The sequence below is a fragment of the Triplophysa rosa genome, linkage group LG16, assembly GCF_024868665.1.
Source record: "Triplophysa rosa linkage group LG16, Trosa_1v2, whole genome shotgun sequence".
In the NCBI taxonomy this organism is placed as follows: domain Eukaryota; kingdom Metazoa; phylum Chordata; class Actinopteri; order Cypriniformes; family Nemacheilidae; genus Triplophysa; species Triplophysa rosa.
The window spans coordinates 13,209,591-13,232,934 of NC_079905.1; the positions used below are offsets into that span (position 1 = coordinate 13,209,591).

Sequence of the window (23,344 nt, forward strand, 5' to 3'; positions counted from 1 at the left end):
CAACCAGTCATGTATATAATACACATCTCAGAAAAAGCGCGGCCAGTCGTTCAGGGCAAATGCTGTGGTATTGAGAACAGTGTGCGGAGCAGCACAGCGTGGCGGCTGCTAATGTGGCTAATGAGTGTAAACTGGACACACAGCTCTCAGAGATGAGTACAAACTCACTGTGAGACCTCACTGCAGCACACATACGGACATTCCATTCTATTCTGATTCCTCGGTTCTACTGCAGTATGAATTTACTCATTCGCTCATGGGTGTTCCTGTGGTAAAACATTGTGCTAACAATCCCAAGATCACACAAACTGATAAAATCTATAATCTGAATGCAAATGAAATAGTGTATGTGTAAGAATTAGTGTAAGAATAACCTGCTGAATGCATACTGTGAAAATAATTGTGGCGAGGAAGGCGGGACGGGAGCCGTGGGGCGGGGCCGGTGGCGTGAGTGATAATGGAAATCAGCTGTGCGTGCGCCGGTCCCGCATCGCCCACGGAGGAGATTGGGAGCATAAAGGGAGGAATCGATGGGACTGCCGACGAGAGAGGACCGGGCCCGGACATATGTTAAGTTTTGTTTATGTGTTTATGTTTGTGTGGCCGGCAATCGTCCGTGAGGGGCTGCCGGCCTACTTTTACTTCCGTATTATTGTTTGTTTATTTTTGATTAAATGTTTTGAATGTTCGCCGGTTCCCCCCTCCTTCCGTTTTATTGAGCTTTATTACAATAATCAAATATAATATTCTCTAGTGTATTACTGTACCAAGTAAAAAAAAATACTTAGCTAGGAAAAATTACGGGGCGGAGCTTGATTTTATCCATCAGGTATTAAATCATGTTTTACACTAGAATGGAGGCAGAATTACACATTTCAGTTTATAGTGAATTGTGGAAGACAATCCCCCTCCTGTAATGCCACACTGGTTCCCACTTTAGAAAAGGCTTCTGAAATATAACAACTTTTTCACAAAAACAAGTAATCAGGCCTTTTTCTCACTAGATAGCAACAAATTACCGTTGACAACAAGAACTAGCAAGAACTAAGCAAGAACAACCATCTTTAAGCAGTTACAGCGATAACAGGTTATTATGTGAGTATAGGAGAGCATAAGTCCAAGTGGACGTCAATGACATGCGGAGTCCCACAAGGCTCAATTCTTGCGCCACTCTTGTTCAGCCAGTATATGCTCTCATCTGAGTCAAATAATGAAAAAGAACCAAATTGCATATCACAGCTATGCAATTGACACCCAGATTTATCTAGCCTTATCACCAAATGACTACAGCCCCACACTGGCTTCCATTTGCTTTTAGGATTGATTTTAAAGTACCGTTACTCGTTTATAAATCACTAAATGGCCTATAGTACGGTGGACCACTAGTGCAAATGGCAACGAAATTTAAAAAGCAAATATAAGTTCACAACACAACGCAATCAAGCCACAACACAATGGAATCGAGTCACAACACAACAGAATCAAGTCACAACACAACGGAATCGAGTCACAACACAACGGAAATGCTCCCGACCACTAGGGGGCACTTTCGGCATGATAAATTAGGTCATGCCGGGTAGGAGGTGCGCGTTTTGCTGGGGGTTGTTTTAGTGGTTTTGGTAGCCTGTTTTGCTTGTGTAAAGCATTTAAAAAGGAAAGTGTGCTCTACTGTGGAAAAACTGAATGTCAATGGCAAACAATCTCATATGAACAAATTTGCACAGCGCTTTTGAATGCTTGATTTTGATTGGCTAGTCAACATTCTAATGTATGTTATGGCCCTTTCACCAGACTTGGCAGTTGGACAGAGTTGCTGCGTTGCTGCTGTCTCTCATAGTGAAAATGTCTCTGGGCGGACGTTCAAGGTCACTAACCAGCCTGAAGTTGATGTATATTAATTTTTGCGGTAATGACTAATACTAATGACGCTCATTTTAGGCACAGTTTACTATGACATTTTGCACGTATCGTGTATTTTAACTTGCAAATCAACCCACTCTGTATTCTTTATTTAAATCTCTGTATTTGTCTTCTTTTTGTTAGGTCATATAACTTCGGGAATTCCATTATTAAATGCCGTTTCATGGATGTCTTGGATGCCGTTCACAAAAAGAGCGCTTGCGAAGAGTCATGCCAGTGGAAGGATTTTGGGCACCGCTTGCGCACCACCTCCGTGCCGCCAACGAAACCCTCGCGTTTTGCAGCTTACCGCATGTCTCCCACTGAGAATGAGCTAGACATTCACGACTGCCACTCAAAACTAATAACAGAGGATAATCCCGTTACTTCGAGTCACCTTTACACAAACATCATATATGTCATGTGCACTAGTGGGCCACCGTACTATAGGACCGAAATACATCGCAGATATGCTCACTAAATATAAACCTAACAGACCACTTAGATCATTAGGATCGAGTCAGTTAGATACTGTATACCAAGGGTTCACTCTAAGGCCCGATTCACATTTCGAGTCTAAAACCGCGCAGAAGACGCGAGCTGCACTGTGTTCTCCTTTTTTTCCAAAGCGCCTGGACTTTGCGCTCTCCTGGCGTCTGTCGTCGCTAAGCAACCAAGGGCCACGATAGCCGTTGAGACGAGGAGGTATAAACAAAGGATATATGGATTATATGCACTGAAAATACCTTGCAATAACTCTGCTACTAGATTTAGTTATGCTGTGATCATCTGTGTCTCTATTTTCATTGAGCTTGTCTATATTGGCTGGTTGGTTCTTTTCACATGACCTGTGGTGTGCTTGCGGCTTTCTGAAAAGTTGAGATTTTTCATCTCGATGGGGCACCGCATGCGCGTCTCGACCGCGTCGCCCCCTATTTCCGCGCGCCTGCCGTGCGTCTACATTTAAAATAACGAATATGTGCGTGGAAAATAAAAAGTTTTAATTAACTTCAAATCATTTTTTAAATAATTTTAAAGGTTTTTAAATTCCTTGTTTTATTGCTGTGATTATTTTTAGATTATTATTTTAATTATTTTTATGTAAAGCACTTTGAATTACCATTGTGTATGAAATGTGCTATATAAATAAACTTGCCTTGCCTTGCCTATAGGGTGTTTGTGTGTGTGTGCTTGTATACATGGTTTACGAGGACATCTGTGTATATCCCAACTACATCACCATTGTTTTATTTACTACAATCATTTTAAAGGCATCAAACATCAGACAAGAACAGTGTACAGCAATAAATTACAGTGAATTTTGCACAGCAGGGCTCTGCATTTATTGCTCTTTATATGAGTGGTGTGTAAAGGCATGCATCTCTACTAAAGTTTTTCTAGCTTTCCTGTAGCTCAGTGGTTAGAGCATGGCGCTAACAATGCCAATGTCACGGGTTCGATCCCAGGGTTTGCACATAATTAGAAACAAATGTATAGTATAATGCAATGTAAGTCGCTTTGGATAAAAGCATCTGCCAAATGCATGAATGTAAATGTATGTAAAGTGTCTGGGATTTGAACAAACCCCTAACACAACAACACCAAATAAGACCATACAGTACTTAGTCATGTCTACAGTACAGTAAGCACCGGAATATTAGAGACATGGAGTGGGCTTGTTTGACTTGGGCCTGTAAGCAAACCACACCGAACACTCATTCAACCACCATGCAATGCTTTAGCAACCGACCTACAGTAGCAACTGCAACATCCTGACAACCACTTAAAACACATTAACTTGTAACTTTTGGAAAGATAACCACAACTCAAAAGTAAAATCTCATTTTTTGTGTTTTGTCTGCTATTTACAGTAAGTCTGCTACCACTGTTGTTAGCTGATAGTGTGATGTCACTTCCTTCTTACACGCCAAATTGCGGATTCATTTATTTTTCTACAATAAGCCGTGACATAACTTCTATCTGTTTCAATTAGAAACACTGGAAAGTTTTAAATGAGCTTTTGCTTGGCCCACTAACAGACTGAGTCATTTAGGTCATGCTTGTCAAATGCCGACAGCAACCCTGCAAAAGCCCAACCTGTGATTTTTTAACTTGGAGCCCATGAAATATGGATAGTGAACAAGAAAGGGTTTGATGTTAGTGAGCAGCGCACAGCAACAGCACATGTTTTATTTAGGAGTTTACTATGGCACTCCGAGGAATTGCAGCAAAACTGGCTTTACTTGTCCAAAAGAATAGAATATTGTTGAGGCAAAAGAAAGAAAGAAACAGAGAGTCGAGTGTGGACGGACATGGTGATATGCAGGAGGCAGAAGAGTATTCATGAATGAATTCTCTGTTTGTTGTCTGTAATTCTTACTGCATTTGATCAAATTCTCTGAGATTCTCATCTCGCTGAGTTCAGCGATTTAAGGAGCTACAATACAAAGCTATTGTCATTCTAGCATGGCCACATTCGGTGATTACACAGAAGGAAAACGGCATGATGGGAGATATCGTGGACCTCTGGTCAGCCAACAGTGATTGTGTTTCTGTGAGCTATTTTGCTTTTCGAACTCAGTTTTCCAAGGTTTTTGTTACACCCAGCAGAAGCAGTTTTACAGTCCTACGTTCAGTTTTAGTTCAACCGAGAAATCGACAATTGTGATATTGTTAGTTGCTTTCAATTATAACCGACAGTATGTGAAAGCCATTATTTCTCAAAAACAGGGAAGCAGGACACAACACATTACACTCTGAAAGCTTTATGATGCTATAAAAACCCTTTCTGGCTCACACTATCTACAATGGGCATATAACAGATAATGAAATATTCACTACTAACAGCTAATTGATCGACAAAGTCGGTCCACTTTTGGAGCAGACCACTTCCAAGAGATGGCAAAGACCTTTTGCACTACAAGCCAAATCCTCCATTATTCAATGGCATAGAGCGGCCCATACAACCTCTATGTACACGAAAGCCAAGATTAAATACCAACAACAAGATCACATAAAAAATCTAAACAACACATCTTCCTTCCTCTCTCACTTTTCGCTGAGACCTCTGCGGGTAGAGAGAGTGTGAACCTCTTACTGATACCATTCTGGGGCATCATGGGACGTGAGTCACAAGCAGTATGTGTGAGAACCGCTTCCGGATCACTTGTTACATAAATCTGAGGGCAGATGGTACCCACAAACTGATCACGGTAACACCCACAGCGAAACGTGAGAGGTGTGTGCTGTGTGCGTGCGTGCGTGTTTGTGCACAATTTGAATTGCTTTCACTGGATTAGGCATAAATTGTTTTAACGTTGTTGTAACATTGTTTCTACGTTAAAACAACGTACTTTTTCAGGTTATCCATTCAAAACCACAAGCCTCTGTGTTTCCTGTCCCGAGCAAATGCAGAAAGACAGATTGTGTTTTTCAGAAACTAAATGCTTATTGTCACACTCTGTCTAACCTGTCTGTTTCAATATTCTGCTTCAGAAATGTGTCAATTATGAATTTCCAGGCTCCCTTTACAAATGAACAAAAATGTGTTTTAGGCCCTATGTTAACTCACTTGTGCTATCTTCTCTTTGATAGTCTAGGAAGCGGCCGTATGTAAAAGCCTTTGGGAGTTGACTGTTCTTCTCACTCCTGAAGCTGACGTCAAAGAGGAAGACGACGTCTGCTGAAGCACGTCGACAGCAGTCTGGTTCTGGCACAATACCGGCTGGGAGAAGATGAGAGGCTGACAGACTCGAAGATATACAGCTTGGATCTCAACAATACTAGGGAAAATACAAGCTCAGGAGGAAACGCCCATGCAAACATCTCTAAATCATAGAAACAGTCTATTTATACATCTCCTGGCCTAATTTGAAGACTCTGATGCTCACTATGATGGCATAGAGTATATTATCAAGACATATGAGTCTGTCAGTCTAGAAAAACAAGGAATGTAAAAGTGCCAATGACAAACACAGACACCAAATGTGATTATTTACACTGTAAAAATGATGTGATGATCAAGTCAATGTTTTTACGTTATTTTTACTTAGTAAATTATGTTAAACAATTTCAACTTATTTGAAAGTTATTGCAAGTCATGACTAGACTTGATCTAATTTAAAACAGTAAGTTGAAAAAATGACTTGTACAGCCAATTTGATTTTACATAAGAATGTAAAACATGAACAAATTCTTTACAGTGACATACACTACCAGTCAAAAGGTGTTCAGGGTGACTAAAATGTTTCTGATGGTCCTTATAACCTTTAAAGAAGACATACGCTTAAATGTATAAAATTAGTTTTAAAGACAAAACTAAAATTGTGCAATCATATTTCTCTCATTTCTTTCATTAAATTTGTATTATATATATTTTTTAAATAGATAACTTGGGGCAAATGAAAAAGAGTCCATAAGAGACCAGCTTGGATGAGAATGAATTAATTCAGTTTAAAAAGCCTGGAATGGATAAGCCTTTAAAATGGTTCTAAAATGCCAAAAGGATATTTTTTCCAAATTCTATGCAAAGAACACCAAAGATGCTAAAATATCAAACTGATTTGATTTATTTATTTTCGTTATACAACATAATTCTCATTACATTTGTGTTATTAGCTTTGATAAGTTTGGGCATGGGGTCAGGAAATGGCTCAAGCCAGATTCAAATTTGCATATGAACACCGCGGCTCAATATGTCTGAGAACATGTGCTTAGTTCTATGCCATAACTTAAAGTGGTCATATGGCGTGAATACGAGTTTTTCTGTGTCTTTGGTGTGTTATAAGTTGCCCTTGCATGTATTAGACATGTAAAATTGCAAAAATGAAAGTGTCGGAACAAAAGATGCATTCTATCTAAAAGCGAGTGCTCTGAAACGCCTCATGTAACCACACCCCCACAAATCTACGTCAGTTCGTGGTATGATTTGACCAAGACTGCCCAAATGTATACGCAAGTAAGGTTGGCATACCTGTCAGTACAATTGCTTTGGAACCAAATATGGTAAGAGGCGTTACATTTCCGTCACACGCTTGCAGTATTCGACCAATCACTACGCACTGGTTAACTGGTCAATCATAGCAAACCTCGCTTTTCAGAGCTACGAGCTTTATAAAAAAGAAAGGCGTTTCAGAGGCGGGGCAAAGAGGAGATACGACCATTCACAGTATGTGGAAAATACAGCATTTTCAAACCTTAAATCATGTACACACATTGCATTACATATAAAACAAACAATTGTATTCGTTTTAGCCGTGTCATATGACCCCTTTAAAAAAAGACATTTCTGAGCACACTACTGTTGTCTGTGCAAACTATCCCTAAAGAAATGCTGTCTTCACAAAGTCTCCTTCACAAACAGATGGACTCCATCAACAAAATGGCCGCCCCAATTCAAACTACAACTGAAGAGTACAGCAGTTTTGACACTTAAACAGATGTTATTTGCTTCGTAATGCCAAAAACAGTTTTATATTATTAATAAAACCGTCTATTGTATAAGCAACTTATTTTACTTTAATTTGTCAACTACTTATCAAATACATCTTCTACCCAGAGTAAAACTTTATTGCTCAGATGTTGCTCTTTAAGAACTTAATAGAGTTTAATTAAAGTATGTTTGATTGAAGCATTAAATTTGTCTCAGATGTTTCTCAAAATGTTTCTCAAAATTAAAACACACAACTTGGTATTTTAACAAATCTGAGCTGTCTTTCACATTCTTGAGATTTTTGGAAATATAGCTTTTGGAGACCTATGGCCAGGGTCTGTTTTTCAGGTGAATCTGAGAAGCATTCCACAGAAAAGTTTCCATTTGCTCTCCATCTAATCTCACTGCTGTCAGGAAGATAATATTAAAGTAAACTGATTTATTGTCTTTAATTTTATAGGTTATGTCTATCTCTTACCGTCAAGGGAAATTTTACAGTAAATGTCATGGTTCTGCCCCATCTTGTCCTGTTTTTCTTGACCTAGTGGCAGAATCGTGACAGAACCTCTTGTTTTATGTGGAGAGAGGCAATCTGGTGCTGATTGCCTTCCATCTCTCCGTGTCTCGTCATTGTTCCTGCCCTCCTGTTTCCTCGTTAGCTATAATTATTAGTTCATGCCCCACACCTGTCCCTTCTTGATTTCGTCCCCTTTATATAGTCCTCGTGTTTCATTATCCTGTGCTGGTCTATTGCTTGTGTGTTTGTGTCACGTGGGTGAGTTCTTTGTCAGTGAGTTTAGTGTTAGTTCTTGTAATGTTTTACTAGTCTAGTCTTGTTAGTTTAGTGAGTCTTCGTTCCTTTTGCCATGTTTTGTTCTGTTGTCCCCCATTGTGGGCTTTTGTTTTGTCTGTTATTTATGATTAAAGTCTTGTTAACCCCTTACGTCCCTGTCTGCACTTGGGTCCGTTGTCCTCACCTCACCCGAGAGATTCGTGACAGTAACTTTCCAATGGCAGCTTGGCATTGCATATGTAATAGACTTAACCCGATCTAATGATGTTTATTAAGATGTAATGGGCATGATTACCTTCATCAAAGCAAGGAAGGGGGCTACTTTTAATTTGTAAAATCTTCGCAAACAGCAACTGATCGACAATAAGACCTGTCTATTAGTTGCATAATACAAAGCAGCGATCCCCTGTTTATCGTTTTCCCTGTGATACGAAAGATGAATATCGCATGAGGACGCAATTTCACCGAGGAGCTCAGGGAGAAAGGAATGTCTCGGCTCAAAATAATCACTTTCTCGTAGTCTGGGCGACATTCAATTTGATTCAAAGCACTCGAGTCATGTTAATATCTCCACACTGATGTAAGCCACTTCATAACAGAGGAGCCATTCAACACCACTGAATGCCAAGTGATGATCCGGGAAACACAAAGGAAGCTCTGCACTATTTAATTACACAGTATGGAAGAACAGATCTCGCATCCTAAGGAATTTCAATGGCTCTTGAGGTCATAAGTTTACTTTGGGAATGTTTGCATGTTGGCCCATTTCTGGAGGTTTTACAGCCTGTTTGAAGACACATCTATCATTTCATCCGTAAAACCATCGAGCTACGCTTGACGCTGCTCGGTTTTGGCACCCGCAACCGTCTGAAGCTTTCATTAAATATAATTACACAATCCATCAACCCGACGCCATTCCTACGCCATCTCCCATTCTCATCAAACACATGCACTAATTGAAAAATAAAGGTAGAGCATCTCAGTGTTGATGTGTGGTTTTGATGGAGCTGCGTTATATGTTTCCGGCACCTTTGTTTCTTATGAAACAAATCAGGAAGTAAAGCAGGTGTGTGCAACCTCCAGCCGTCGGCACTCCGGCCCTCCTCTGCAGCTCGTAATGGCGGCCGAGAGGAGGGGCACGGAAACGATATGAGGCTGGAGAAGCTTAATGATGTGCACCTGGTGCTTATCGCCTCATCACCACTGCCATAAATCCAGCACTGGATGTCTCTTCATCATTGAAGACATTCCAGTAGTGCGTTCATGAGGTGGCAACCAGGTCCAGCTGTAAACAGCTTCCACCTGGACCATTCTGCACGGTTGGAACACTACAGTGATTTGCACCAATGTTAATGCTTTAGTCCCACTTGCTTCCTTTGTTTGTGTTTTATTCTGTCATTTAAAGCCCTTCTGAAGCGTGTCACTGCTAATCCCACAGTGTGTATGTGTTCACTTCCCATCACTTTGGCTAATTAGAGATCTACTCAGCTGGGGTTAATGGAAGATTAGTCCACAAATTAGGATTTCTGTAAGATTATCCACCACTTCAACCCCTCAGGAAGAGCAGACCAGTCTTTCAAACACCAGAAATTCATTAAAGAGTTTAATGGCCAAAGAATTCTGTGAAATGTCTCTGACTCATTACCGCCATCGAATGTTAAAATATTTTTTATTAGATTACTTAAGTGCATTAAAGGGGTCATATCATACCACTTTAAATCAAATGACTTCTTGAAAAAACTTCTTGGAAGTAAAAAAGTTAACTGAAGCTGAAATGTGAGTTTGTAGTTCTGCAATTTTCTGACGTCAGATAAAACATTTGACAAAACATAATGGAAAATAATGGGGCTGAACAGAAAAGGAATTTTAATCATTTTAGATGTGAAGAAATGATTTAAACAGAGTCATTCCCTAAATACTTTCAAGGAATTTTATACATATTTTATTTAAGTGAAAGTGACCTATTTGTCAGCAGTGTTGGGTGTAACTAGTTACTAAGTAATTAGTTACTGTAATTTAATTACTTTTCCCTTGAAAAAGTAAAGTAAGGGATTACTCTTATTTTTTATGTAATTTAATTACAGTTACTTCTGATGTAATTAAACTAAATATTTTGTGTAGTATAAGTGTGTGCAATAGTGGAACTGACATCACAACAGTCTAACTGACAGTCTAACTTTAAAATCCTTAATGCTTTCATGTATAATTCTCACATTTGTAATACTTTAGTCTGTTAATAATACTACTTTATCTAGTTTTATATTATTTATTTGAATGAATTAAAAGAGCTGTTTCATATCTATCCTTGAATCAATTCTAACCAAGGTTGATGTAGGACATAGAAAGTAATGAGTAATAAGTAATTAAATACTTTTTACTTTTTGGAGAGAGTAATTTGTACAGTAATCTAATTGCACTGTTGAGTATGTAATTAGTAACTAGTAATTGATTACTTTTTCAGAGTAACTTACCCAACACTGTTTGTCAGTTATGGTGACCCATAACCGAAATGTGACCTCTGCATTTAACAGTGAGTAGTGAACGCACGCACTGCAAGTCGTGAACACACGTACATCCGAGGCAGTGGGCAGCTATCACTGCAGCACCCGGGGAGCAAACGGGGGTTAGGTGACCTTCTGGTTACGAGTCCGACTCTCTATCCACTACGCCACAACTGCCCCTAGACTGTTTACAACTGTTTACAAGTACAGTAAGTACAGTACCGTGAATTCCCAATATTCTCATGCAGGCTACTTTTGTGGAATAACTCTGGAAAAGAGCCAGTGAAATATCAGATGGCTTCCTGGCTGACCGTTCAGAACATCTGCCAACACAACAGTGAAAATCTAGGTGCCCAGAGGGGTTTCCCCATTGGCATTTCTTTATACTCTGACATGCCCCTCATCAGAAACATTATAACTAGTTTCCGTTACTTCCTCATGCCAATGAGCCAATGGCTACATATGTATACAACTTCTGTCAATGATGCACTCATACAAAGATTAAAGACATTACTAGGTATTGTAAAGAAGACTGGAAGATAAGCATAAAATAACCCCATGCTGACTTTCTCTTAAAATCACAGTATTAACACATTAAACACCCCCTCGGGTCTGTTTCAGAAAGAAGACTCTGTACTAGCTATCTTAAAACCTCAGGGAGAAGTTTACTCATTTTCCAACAGCATTGAGATTAAATTTCTGGCCCAGCTTTGCCGATCTTTAATTTAAAACGGTAGTTTTTATTTATATCACAGAGGAAGTCATTAGCGCACATTTTTGGCATTTCTTAGTGCGTAAACTCTCTCGTTTAACGTAAAACATTTAGCATGACATTCCAAAAAAAAACGTATTATAAACAAATATCGCAATGTACACTTGGAAATGAATCACATATTGGCTGAGACACAAACCTGTACGAGATTCCAACCCTCCAACGATTCAGCAATGATTGATGTCACTGACGGGCAAACTCCTCCAAAGATCATCAAATGTTTTGGACCGTAGCAGATTGCATCAAAGAAGGCCCGCAATCCCTTCGCATTGTCACACTGAAGAGAGAGAGACGGAGAGAAGAGAGAGGAACATTTAGTCTGAGAATAAACTCTACAAATAGAACAGCACTGTCAATCACAGTGGCATCATTATTTGTACAGGCTCTCAAATCAATCCCGCTAAAAAAGCAGGTTTTAACCTTGAGAGTTCTTTCTTCATTGACATTCTTCATGTACCACCACATGTGCCAAACCAGAAACATAATGCATGTTCCCCTCATAATGTAGTCAAAGCAAAAATGGGAAATCATAATTCAGTGTAAATGGGGGGGGGAATGTGGACCTCGATTTTCTCAATGTGCAAAACACGCTGTGATGTTCCGGAGAGTCGTACTGCTGCAGCACTCTGCACCCATTTCACATCACTATGGCAACGCTCTTGGCACTGTAGATGTGCTGAAGGAAAGCAAAGATGGAGCGGGGCTATTGATTTGCCATATGAGCCACTAACTGTTTTATCTTTGATTTTCTCATGTTGTTAATGATATTTCAGTCCCTGGTAAACACTTCCGAAGGTCAATTAATGGCAGTCAGGTTGACCCGACTTAATCCCGGTCGTAGTCACAAATGTCTTTACACTACACACCGTGACCCGGTCAGGAATTTCATTTTGGTGTTTGGCTTTGCTTGCTTGCCTTTTTGTCTTGGTTTTGAATTAGTCTGGATTTAAGCAAGTGTTTGTTTTGAACATTTTGGGGCGGTTTCCCGGACAGAGATTAGGTGCAAGCATGTTTTACAATCATGCCTTTCAAAAAACATTACTTATGTGCATTTTGATACAGAACAAGGGAGCTGATGTATTTTAAGATATGCCAGCTGTTTTCATTTTGGACAACTCTAACATTTATTTTAGTCTAGGGCTAGTACTAAACCCTGTACGGGAAACCACCCCTTTAACATTTTACCTAATATGATTAAAACACTTGAATGAAAATTCATTCAAGCACAAATACCTGTGTCTACTCATTAACCTACTAATATCCAGTTCAACCCGGTGTTAAATGTAAAGAAAGTGTTTTCGGTGGAGAGACGCTGTGAAATCCTAGCCTGCGAATTTGTATGAATTTGTACAATTTGAATTGTACAAAACTGTACGATCCTTGGAAAAAAACGAATAGGCTACTAAGCTCCTCCCATAACTCTGCCCCTAAATCTAATGACACTTGCGCAAACCGTACTAAAACGTACAAATAAGATTGTACAAATTCATACAAATTTGCCACCTTGTAAAATAGTTATGAATTCCCGAGAGATTGTGTTGGGATTTCTCCATTAACGAGAAAGCATACAGAGTAGTGTTCACTAGCCAGTGTGCTTGAGGGTCAGAAACAGAAGGGTTGAAAATAGACTGTGGCGTTGGAAATGCAAGAATATGGGATGAGGCACTGCGGGGTGAGTCGATTGAAGTGATGGCGTTCATAATGCTGAATAAAACAGCAGGCTTTTAAAAGATCTCATTTGCATATTTCCTCCATATTCACTTAATTTCTGGTCATCAGTAACCACAAAAACACAGAGTGCAAAATAGGCCTTTCTTTTTGTTTAACAGAAAACTGCCTGTTCTCCATCGAGATGGAAGTTCAGTTCGAAGAATATGTGACTGTGAAAATAAAATCTTTCAGAAGTAAAATGCACTGTAAATGAATAATGTAAGCACATATACAAAGCATGTATACAAAATCACAGCGATCAACAACATAACACGTAACATCAACATTCCATTCTCACTTCATTTTTACCATACTGATCTATAACAGATCAATTAAAAAAACATTCACACAGAAAGCCATGAAACGTCAGGTAACTGAGCAAGGAATTGTGGTGGTCATGTGACTAAAATACAGCATGCCCCATATTTCACTAAAATGAAAAGGCAACTTTCGAAACCGTCGAAACAAGGCGTGTTTGCACAATCTGCGGCTTTGACCATGTTGTCATGGGAACTCGCTCCTCACTTTGAACGCTAAATGAAGGAGCAGGCAAGGGGGCATTGATAGATATAGCCCGGATTGGCTGATACAATCATGAGGCTATTAATCAGCATTCAGAGGTGACGCTGAGGCCTTTATTCTGAATATAGCAGAGCTGGTGCCTGAATGAGAGACGTGATAACGCCACCATATCACTGCAATGAGTTAAATGGACTGATTTCATTATCAAACAGTGATACTGTATAGGCTATATGTCCAATGATATATATCATTGTACATACTTACTGTTTTTTCGGGTTCAATACAAGTTATTTACAGTATAAGGAAATGAGGATTACCATAAAAAAGACACGTTCTTCCATCAAAGAACAAAACAAACAGACATTTATACTGTATATACACCTGTAGATTCATTAAAAAAGGGATAAATTAAGCTATTCGTGCATACATAGGTACTATAGATATGCACATACAGTTGTGGCCAAAGTGGCCCAAGTTTGGACTATTGACATCTTTTCTCCTTGTTTGAATTTTTAATAAAGATGCATTTAAAGTTAAGTTTTCTATGCATGTTGTATATGCATGTTGTATTGGTTGATTTGAAGTATAAACGGAAGCCCAGCCTTGAGTAAATATTGAGAAGGGGCTTGACAAAAACGTACAGACAACACATGCAAAGTTTATAAAAACGTAGCCCAGGAGAATGACTATAAAATATTACCACAAGAGAAAATGAACAAATATCAATAATATAAACAATTGTAGTCGGTGTATGCTTTGCGTCCAGTGAGCTTTGTCTCTTTATGCATTTTTTAATATTAGAATAAAACCCGTAGCCCTTGATATGCAGAGGCTTGCTTTCTGCCAAATAATTTTGTCCAATAAATACCTTAAAGATTTGCACTGTATACTGTATATGCATACTGTATCGATAGTAATACAGTATACTGTATGCATGTATAGTTTAATTGCTACTTTTTAAATATGGTAAACTTATTTCATTTCTATCAATTTTAATTATGTAGTAAATGTAGAAACTCTGAAAACTCATAACATTGAGCAGAATTGACTGCTTTGTAATTGGTTGTTACCATGGGCGTCGCTAGCACTATTTATTCGGGGCTCTAGCCCCGATTGTTTGTAATCTAGCCCCGAATGTTTTGGCCTGGAAATATAACAGTAGGAATTCAGTAACTGGTCGTTTAAAATTCACCGCTGACGCTGTTGTACACGATGCTGACTGCAGCCTCTCTTCCACACACGCCGAGTCTGACACACACACATCGGCTTGCCATACACACAGGCACGCACGCACGCACATACACACACAACGTGGCTGATTTCAACCTATCCTAGAACATCACCATGCAGTTGAGCTGCTCGACAAAATAAAGTATAACAGTGTGAGGGCAGAGAAGACTACAGAACGGCAATGGCGTGTGCCAAGAAACAAACAAATCTTCTTTCATTTTGGGAGAAGACGAAGAAAGGTAACTTTAGCGTGCGCGAATATACATGCAGATGAAAATGTACACCTAGGCGTAACTCATGATATAAAAATCCGGAGTATCACAACAAGCCCGCACAGTTTTTCATGATTCAGCATAATCTTAATAAAAATCAATGCAAAGATAGCAAAAAATAATAATTTTATCAATTTGTGATGCATTATTTTTACGAAGATAATGCACAGATCTTGCCTGTTGCGCATGTGAGGTCAGTGAGTGATCTGTGTGAACGTTTCTTCCCTGGCTGCTGCCTCACATGAGTGCCAAGGACCGGGCGAAGCAATAATATCCTAATATATGACCGTGTAGCAGAGCGATACTGTGCTGTATTCCTTGTAAAAAAACATCATCCTTGAGCAAATGCTTCCCCAAATGCGCTAGCGAATCTTGTCTTTCAGGCTTATTGCTTGAATGGTCAATAAACTTATAGTTATGTCAAAATGTCCGTCGAGTTTTTTTAAACACAATCGGGTATGAAGTAAACAGTTTTTGGGAGAAACTTTTTGGGACGTGTAGTGTATCACTGGATCCGTGCTTTACCGCAAGTCTTAAAGTGCCAGCACTTTAAGCCCCTGATGGTTTTATATCCTAGATACGCCCCTGGTTGTTACAATGATTTTTTTTATATATAGTTCAGGCTTTTAGTATGTATCCGAATTAGTACATATGTGAAAAGTGACAAAGATAACAATTAATTGTTGTGAACTGTAAAAAAAAGTTTAAAGAAAATTATTTGCTAACATAATCAACATGCCATTACGCAGATTCCATGGAAAATTCCTGGAAAATTCCTTGAACTATCTGGGACAAGTTTTAAGTTATTAATTCAGCATTCAGTTGGTCAGTCTGCTCAACGAGATCATGTCAGAAGCTAAATGTGTGTTCACTGGAATGAGCCCCAAACCACTCTTAAAGTCCTGTCAGTGGAGCCTTTAGCATAGCGGACTGGCCCAGCACAGTGACCACAAGACTTACTGCTGTATAAAGCCAGACATCAAACTCCAGGAGAACAAGCTTAAGAATCTATTTCTAGTTAATAAACTCAGTAACATTTTGCTAATGTACCCTAATGCATTCAGGTTAATTTAGTGTTGTTAAATACGATTTTTGAACATTTTAAAATGAGTCAATTTTTGAATGCCACATTAAGCATATTTATGAAGGCTTTTCAGTTTTATTTCATCAAATGCGCAGTGTAGATTCAGAGGGGAATTTATTGAATATTTCCCTCTGAAAAGCATCAGGAACCATTTCCCCAGGATAAAACGCAGTGTAACAAACTGGTTATTTATGGCACCAGCAGTAATTAGGAGCACTGTCAGATTTTACGTATTAGGCACATTTTCCACAGCTCATTAGGATAACTACAAACAAGCCTAAACTATAAAAAATGTTTTCATTTTAACATTTTTGTGTGCATCTATTTAACATGTCAATATAATTTCAGTCATTTTTACACAGTTTTATGAGTTTCAAAGATTCTTTCGCTGCATGTTGAAATTAGTGTCTTAGAGGTACTTCAAGTAAACATCATTGCAAGAGCTGCACTGAATTAATAAAATTAAAAAGGGTAACCTCACTGGATTATTGAATGAAATAAACCACACATCGCTGGATTATTAAATTAAACTATAATAAAAAAAGAGTACATACTTTTAGTCAACACGTCATCAATTCGTATAAAAAAGTGCAATAAAAGTATCACTGCAAGTTGTAACTTGCACCAATTTGATATAAAGTAACAGTTCACCCAAAAAAAATTGTCATCATTTACTCACCCTCAAGTTGTTTCAAATCTGTGTAAATTTCTTAGTTCTGATGAACACAGACAAAGATATTTGGAAGAATGCTTGTAACCAAACAGTTCTTGGACCCCATTGACTATCATAGCAGGAAAAATTGATTTATACATTTTTTTTGTTCTGTTGAACACAAAAGATATTTAGAAAAATGTAGGAAAGCAAACCGTTCTGGGGCACTTTTGTCCACCATTGTAATTGTTCCTTCTATGGAAGTCAAACGTGCCCCAGAACTGTTTGCTTTCCTACATTCTTCAAAATGCCAAAGTTGAAAAAAGTTGGTGCCAAAGAACTGTTTGCTTGAAGAAATTTATACAGATTTGGAACAAATTGAGGGTGAGTAAATGATGAAAGAAAATTTTATTTTTGGGCCCCTTTAAAAATGTAAGGTATAGCAATTCAACTTTTTTTACAGTGTTAAGTGTAAAAAACATGTTTTAGTCAGTACATGCCATTATGATTATCACAGTCTTGACTTGCTCATTTATCTGTGTGATCTGATGGAAAATAGAAACAGAAGAGGACACATAAATTTGCAATTCCAGAACCAAATGACTCGGAAAGGACAGAAGGCTAAGTGTTATTAATGGATCTGTTTCCTCTGACATCTTCAGCATCGTAAAATGGCCACCCAAGGTATTGTGGTAACAACAAGGGATAATCACGGCAAGCTAACTGTGATTAAACGGCTTGTTAACAATGGCGACGGTCGCAGCTGCACCTGCCGTCAGTCAATGGCAAATTACTCCAGCCGAGTATGCGACATGAAGTCTTCAAGACCAGATGAGAGAGAAAAATGAGAGGGAAAATGGTGTTAAAGGAGAGGGAGACAATAGGTCTCATTCAGTAAAGGTTGTAATGGCATTTTCATTCATCTATAAAAATACAGCTATATAACTTTCTTTCTGCTCTTGTTTTGTGTGTGGACTCCACGTCTCTATTGTTACTAAGAACGCTTTCTGCAGTCAAGATCAGACGGACATTAACTGATATTAGGTTTGTCCTTTTCGACTCCCGGTACATCAAGAGTTCACATGGAAAATTGTTTGAAAGTATACAACAGGAAGATATGAGCATGGTACTCATATGTAATGATTGCCCTGCAAAGTAGGAATCAATCCCACCCACAATCATCGTCATTATCCTCATCCAAATTAAACTACTAAGACAGCCCTCACAGATGTACTTCATGACATCTGAAAAACAGAATACCAGGAAACACGATTCAATGGAATACCTTTTTTAAATAAATGTCCTTTTTATAATCAAGCACTGTATTCTTCTGAACATAGACGTTGGGCAATTTAACTTTGATGTATGGCTTGAAATAAAGCAGTATGGTTTAATCTATACTATAAATAATGTAGTATGTCACACAATTATGTCCAGAAGATTAATGATTTCTTAAAAGCCCTAAACTACCTCACGCTGTCTGGTTGCAACTAATAATGAAAGACAAGAAAATATACTGCAAAACATGCTACCATTCAATTTAAAACATTAAAGTTGATTACATTGCATGGGAGCATACTTTGCACTGTGCTCACTTTCATTATGTCACTTGGCTCGATCGTGCACCCGCTGTAACCTTTTCAGACGTACGCATCGGTTCCAAGGCGTAGCAAGATCTTTAGGGAAATCATGAAGCCTATGATTAGGGTCATGTGCAGTTTCCAACATAACAGTAGATGGTGGAATGTCTTGTCGCATGTTATTACACACAGGGATGAGGGCAAAAGCTGCTCTGTGCGTTTGTTCCCCTTCACTGAGCTCAGAGATCCATCGAGCTCCACTCACGCGCGTAAATCCACCTCGATCTTTAAGACCCACAGACAAGTGGCTCGGGCTTTCGGATATCTGCAACTGCAAACCAACGGTGTGCTTGCTGTGGGAATGTTCGCACCTGTGTGTCAAACGAAACTGATGCAAGTAGGCTGTATTTGTAACGTTTGTACGACACGCTGCAGTACTCTGCTGAGAGGATCCATTGATTGACTGAGGTTTTTTGGTGATGCTGTTAACCCGGTGAGGATAAATCATTAATCCTCAAAAAGACGATGTAAGCAACTGGATTGGGAAATCTGAACAATCTTGAATGACTGTGCAAACGTAAAAGCACCATCATTTTGAGCGCAAAAAACGTGCGATTATTTTAATCACTGTTAATAATCACGATTATTCTGTCAGATTGGAACTTTTTTATTTCACTTCTGCCTTTTCATTACACTGAACATTTTCTGACCTAATCATGATGTTTTGTGCTTGCTGTTAATACAATCGCCACAATTATGATTCATTAACCGATTAAAATGCGATTAATCGTGCAGCCATACAACTAGCAGTTCGTGCTTGCCAAGAGGTTTTACATTAGTAAGCGCTATGCCGGGTGATTAGGAAATGAAAAACGACAAAATGCATTCTTAAATTCTCTAATCCATCACCTCTAAATGAAGGTTCTGCTCGAGGGTGAGATGCAATGTTAAGCAAAACGTGAGCATCCAGCAGGTTGCATCACTATGACATCAAACGCAGCGAATGTAATTTCATACTCGAAGATTTTAAGATGTTCCCGCCTGAAGATTAACGATACACGGTGTGCAAACAAATGGTAGAGTGAGCTATTAGTGTACTGTTACAAAGAGCCTTGGAACAATATATCTTTGTAATTGGTGGAAATGTTGAAAGAGACAAAACGAGAAGGCTGACTGAGGAAAGGGAGGCCATTATCAAGTTAATTATTTCTTGGCCCGAGGTTCTCCATTCTCCCCTGGATGTCTCCTCTGGAGAGCGGGGGGAGGGGGTAATTACTGCCATTTTGGATAATTGTGATGATGTGGTTCTCTGTATAGCATCGGGCCAGGATAAAAAAAGGCAGAAACGTAGCCGGTTCGCCACTCAGGAAAGAAAGGTAAGTTCAGGCCAGCTGCAGGCTTGTGTTTGGCAAGCCCGCAGTTTCCCAAACCTCCATTCCTCAGAATGGTTCCCTTTAGCAGTTCTCTGGCCTGAAAAACAACCCTTTAGATGAAAATAACTGTGTATTTCTTCTCAAATGTTACATTTAAACAAATGTGATCAAATTCAATATAGTCAGTGGATGACTCCGTGACTAATACGTTTATATACAAATTCTTTCTAGGGAAGATCTCTCCTAAAGCTAAAGGTGCCAGAGTTCTCAACACAACTGAATTATCTTCCCGGCTGCCACAGAGAGATGCATTGCAGGGACCCTGGGTAACCCACCACTTGTAGGTTCCTCCTGACAGATAAGGCGCCGTTGATCCATGGTTCTGCTCCGGACAGGTTATTACTTAGAGCACCGCTCGCTGTCTGCACAGAAATCCCATTTTCAAGCCTAAGCTTCACTTTAAACGCTCACACCGCATCCATTTATTTGTCATTGCGCCCGTTACTGCACCCGACGTCATTTAACATCCTGAACGAGAGAAGAAAAAGGTATACATGCAGATATACAAACTGCAGATGATGAGATCAGTCATATGATCGTCCGAAGCATGGGCTGGTCATTCTGTGAGATAAGCGGTCTCGCCACGTCTTTTTGCTCTAGGCCCGAAAACCCTCCCATGTGCTCTAGCCCATAATGTTTAGAGTAATGGGTGTCATTCATCAACCTGACTTCTCTCAGACACGGGGCATGGCAAAGGGTGGACAGCTGAGTGACACGGTCATATTAAAGTCTGCTCTGAGCCTCGCGCTATTCTGAGTCTTGCGACAACAACGTCCCGCCTCTGTCCCACATAACTCCATTTAATCAGCCGCATGATTGCTACATGTCTAGACATTTAGTGTTGTATGTACAGCCCTTATCAATGTCGTAATTCTCACGCGTTAAACAGGCGTTGAGATAAAACCGAATCAAGGACATACTGTATGAACGATTTGATTCATAATTGGAGCCAGGGCTCGAACTAAATGTTGGAGGAAATATTTTTTTAGCTGTCTAGCCTGGACAGCTATTAAGATATTTATGGACAGACAACATCACAAATGCTCAAACGGAAATGGTTTCTGCATTCCTTGTGGCGTGCCTTCAGTCAGAGGGTGGTGAAATAAAGCGCAGGCTGCTGATGCTCTGGAGGAGAATTATGCAGAAGCATTGTCATGTGCAGCGCTAGAGTGCCTGTTCAGATGGAGAGCTCTGAGTGCTGCAGACCCGCTCTGATTGTGTGGCACTAAGCCGACATCATGAACACGGATGCATTAACCTATGTGTTTACACAGCGCCAACAATGACCTTCGCCAATCACCAATCGGTTAACAACGACAGCTTCATTCGCAAACCAGGTGGCCATCAGATATGAAATGCTCACTTATACATGAAACACCATGCCAGATCACGAACTGTAGATTAAAAGCAAAAGAATTTGCAGTTTTATTCAAATGGGATCTATCGCCGGCCAAGCGTGAAGAGCTGATGCTTTTCGTATTTGACGTTATCATAAAGAAAGAAAACATCTGAGTAAGCGATATCGCACTCTGTCATTATTGCCCTGGGTTTCCCTGATAAGCAACGCATGAAGTTTGCATGCACAGCGCTTTAGTATATTAATCATATAAAACTGTAATGATTTTTTGTGTTAAATTTATATTAAAAATCGTTACATTACAACACATTTTTCTTCTCTGAGGGCACGGCAGGTTAACATATTGGATAAACAGAAACGCATTAAACTCTTTTGTACTTCAAACGTCTTTTAAAAGAAAAGGGCTTATTCTCTTTTTGGTGGTGCATTTAATCAAGGTGATTGTTCAATTGAGTCCATTGTGTGCCAAACAAGTGACCATACAAGCGCTGCGGCAGGAGCGGTCGGAAAATACTCATTTGAAGAGCTGATGTCTGACACGGCGTTGCCATGACTACAGGGAATGAACAGGGAGACTGAATCTTTAGAGAAATTACAGGGAAGGTTAGTCAGTTTTAACATGTTACTTCCACTACACTTGCGCTCAACTCTTTATAGGCGGTTTCATCGGACGCTCACGCTTGGCACAAAGTCACACTTCAGTATAGGGGGCAATTCTCGATATTTACAAACCATTAACTACGACTTTTCCCCAAAAAACTCTTAATTTGTTGCTTATTAATAGTTAGTAAGGTAGTTGTTAGGTTTAGGTATAGGGTAGGATTAGGGATGTAGAATATGGTCATGCAGAATATTTGCTTTATAAGTACTAATAAACAGCCAATATGCCAATAATAGGCATGTTAATAACAACTAGTTAATCGTGAGAATTGCCCCCATAAATTGAAGTGTTACCAATAATTGTAATAAAAAACAATTTCTTGAATTTTATTGTGTCGTGAAATTCCGCAGTCACACTTTACTTTTCATTCCATTGACTTCCATTCATATGCATGCGAATGCGTCAGACCGGAAACGTAAGCCCATCTGAAGATATTTCGCATTTCGCTGCGTAACAAAGTTCATGTTTGGTGAACTCTGACCTGCGAATTCTTGTCATGTGAGTGCGTGAGACCAATAGAAGATCAAAACCTCTTGGTACAGAACTGTGAAAGATGGAGGAAGCGCTCCTGCCCATTTTCCGAACGAATTTCGTATGCTCAAAGTCTAGTGTGAGCGCTGCATAACTTTGTCGCATTTAAGTTTATCCAAGTAACAGTTCTTATACTGGTCTCCCAAATTAATACTAGCTACACATACTTTTAACTTGCTAGCTAATGTCAGTTGCTTGTTATTTCTTTTGCTTGTTTGCAGAAATAATCTGCAGGGACTCTATTCTTTGTTCCAGAAGATAAGTTTGGGCCACAAAAGCACGCATGCAAGTGACGCACAATGAGATTACATGGTCTGTTCCCTTTCTCAAAAAATGAACAGACTAAAACATTCCGAGTTAAATAAAGAATCCGCTTGAAAATAGAAATACTTCAGTACGCAAGACCTTCTTCACAGTCTAGGGTCTGTCATAAAGAGATTCAGAGACGGTTAGCAGGAAAACTGCTGTTTGAATCAATAACTCATGCCTTGTGTTTCTAAAGCATGTCAAGATATGCATGGCAATCCAACAACCTAAGTAGGTCATGAAGCCTTTCAGCGACTTCAATATTTCATTAAACATGTCTCCAGCATTCATATGTTGCACAACTGTCTTCTTGATGGTTTAATTTAGCATATACTGTTTTTCTCGCAAAGGCTAAAGTAAATAAACACACATTATGTGTTCATGGAAACATCTATGACTTGAATGCAAAATTAAAGCCATCGTTTAACTAGGCAAAATGCTGAAATAGCCATCTTCTGCTGCTATTTTCACACATTTCCATCACCTTCTCAGGGTCACCTTCCATAAAAAGATCAGGTGAATTATAATAATATCTCTGCTTCACACGCACCAGGCTTACTGTATATAACAACTATGACCACTGACTCTCCTCTTTCAGATTAATATTTGA

General features: G+C 39.2%; 1 protein-coding gene across 1 annotated transcript in view; it reads right to left on the reverse strand.

The window, feature by feature from the left end:
* Positions 1 to 23,344, reverse strand: part of gabbr2 (gamma-aminobutyric acid (GABA) B receptor, 2) — a 179,716-nt gene that overhangs the window by 124,503 nt on the left and 31,869 nt on the right. The window contains exon 2 of the mRNA XM_057354280.1: positions 11,536 to 11,673. Within this exon, the coding sequence (XP_057210263.1) occupies positions 11,536 to 11,673 (138 nt within the window). The remainder of the gene's footprint in view (positions 1 to 11,535; positions 11,674 to 23,344) is intronic.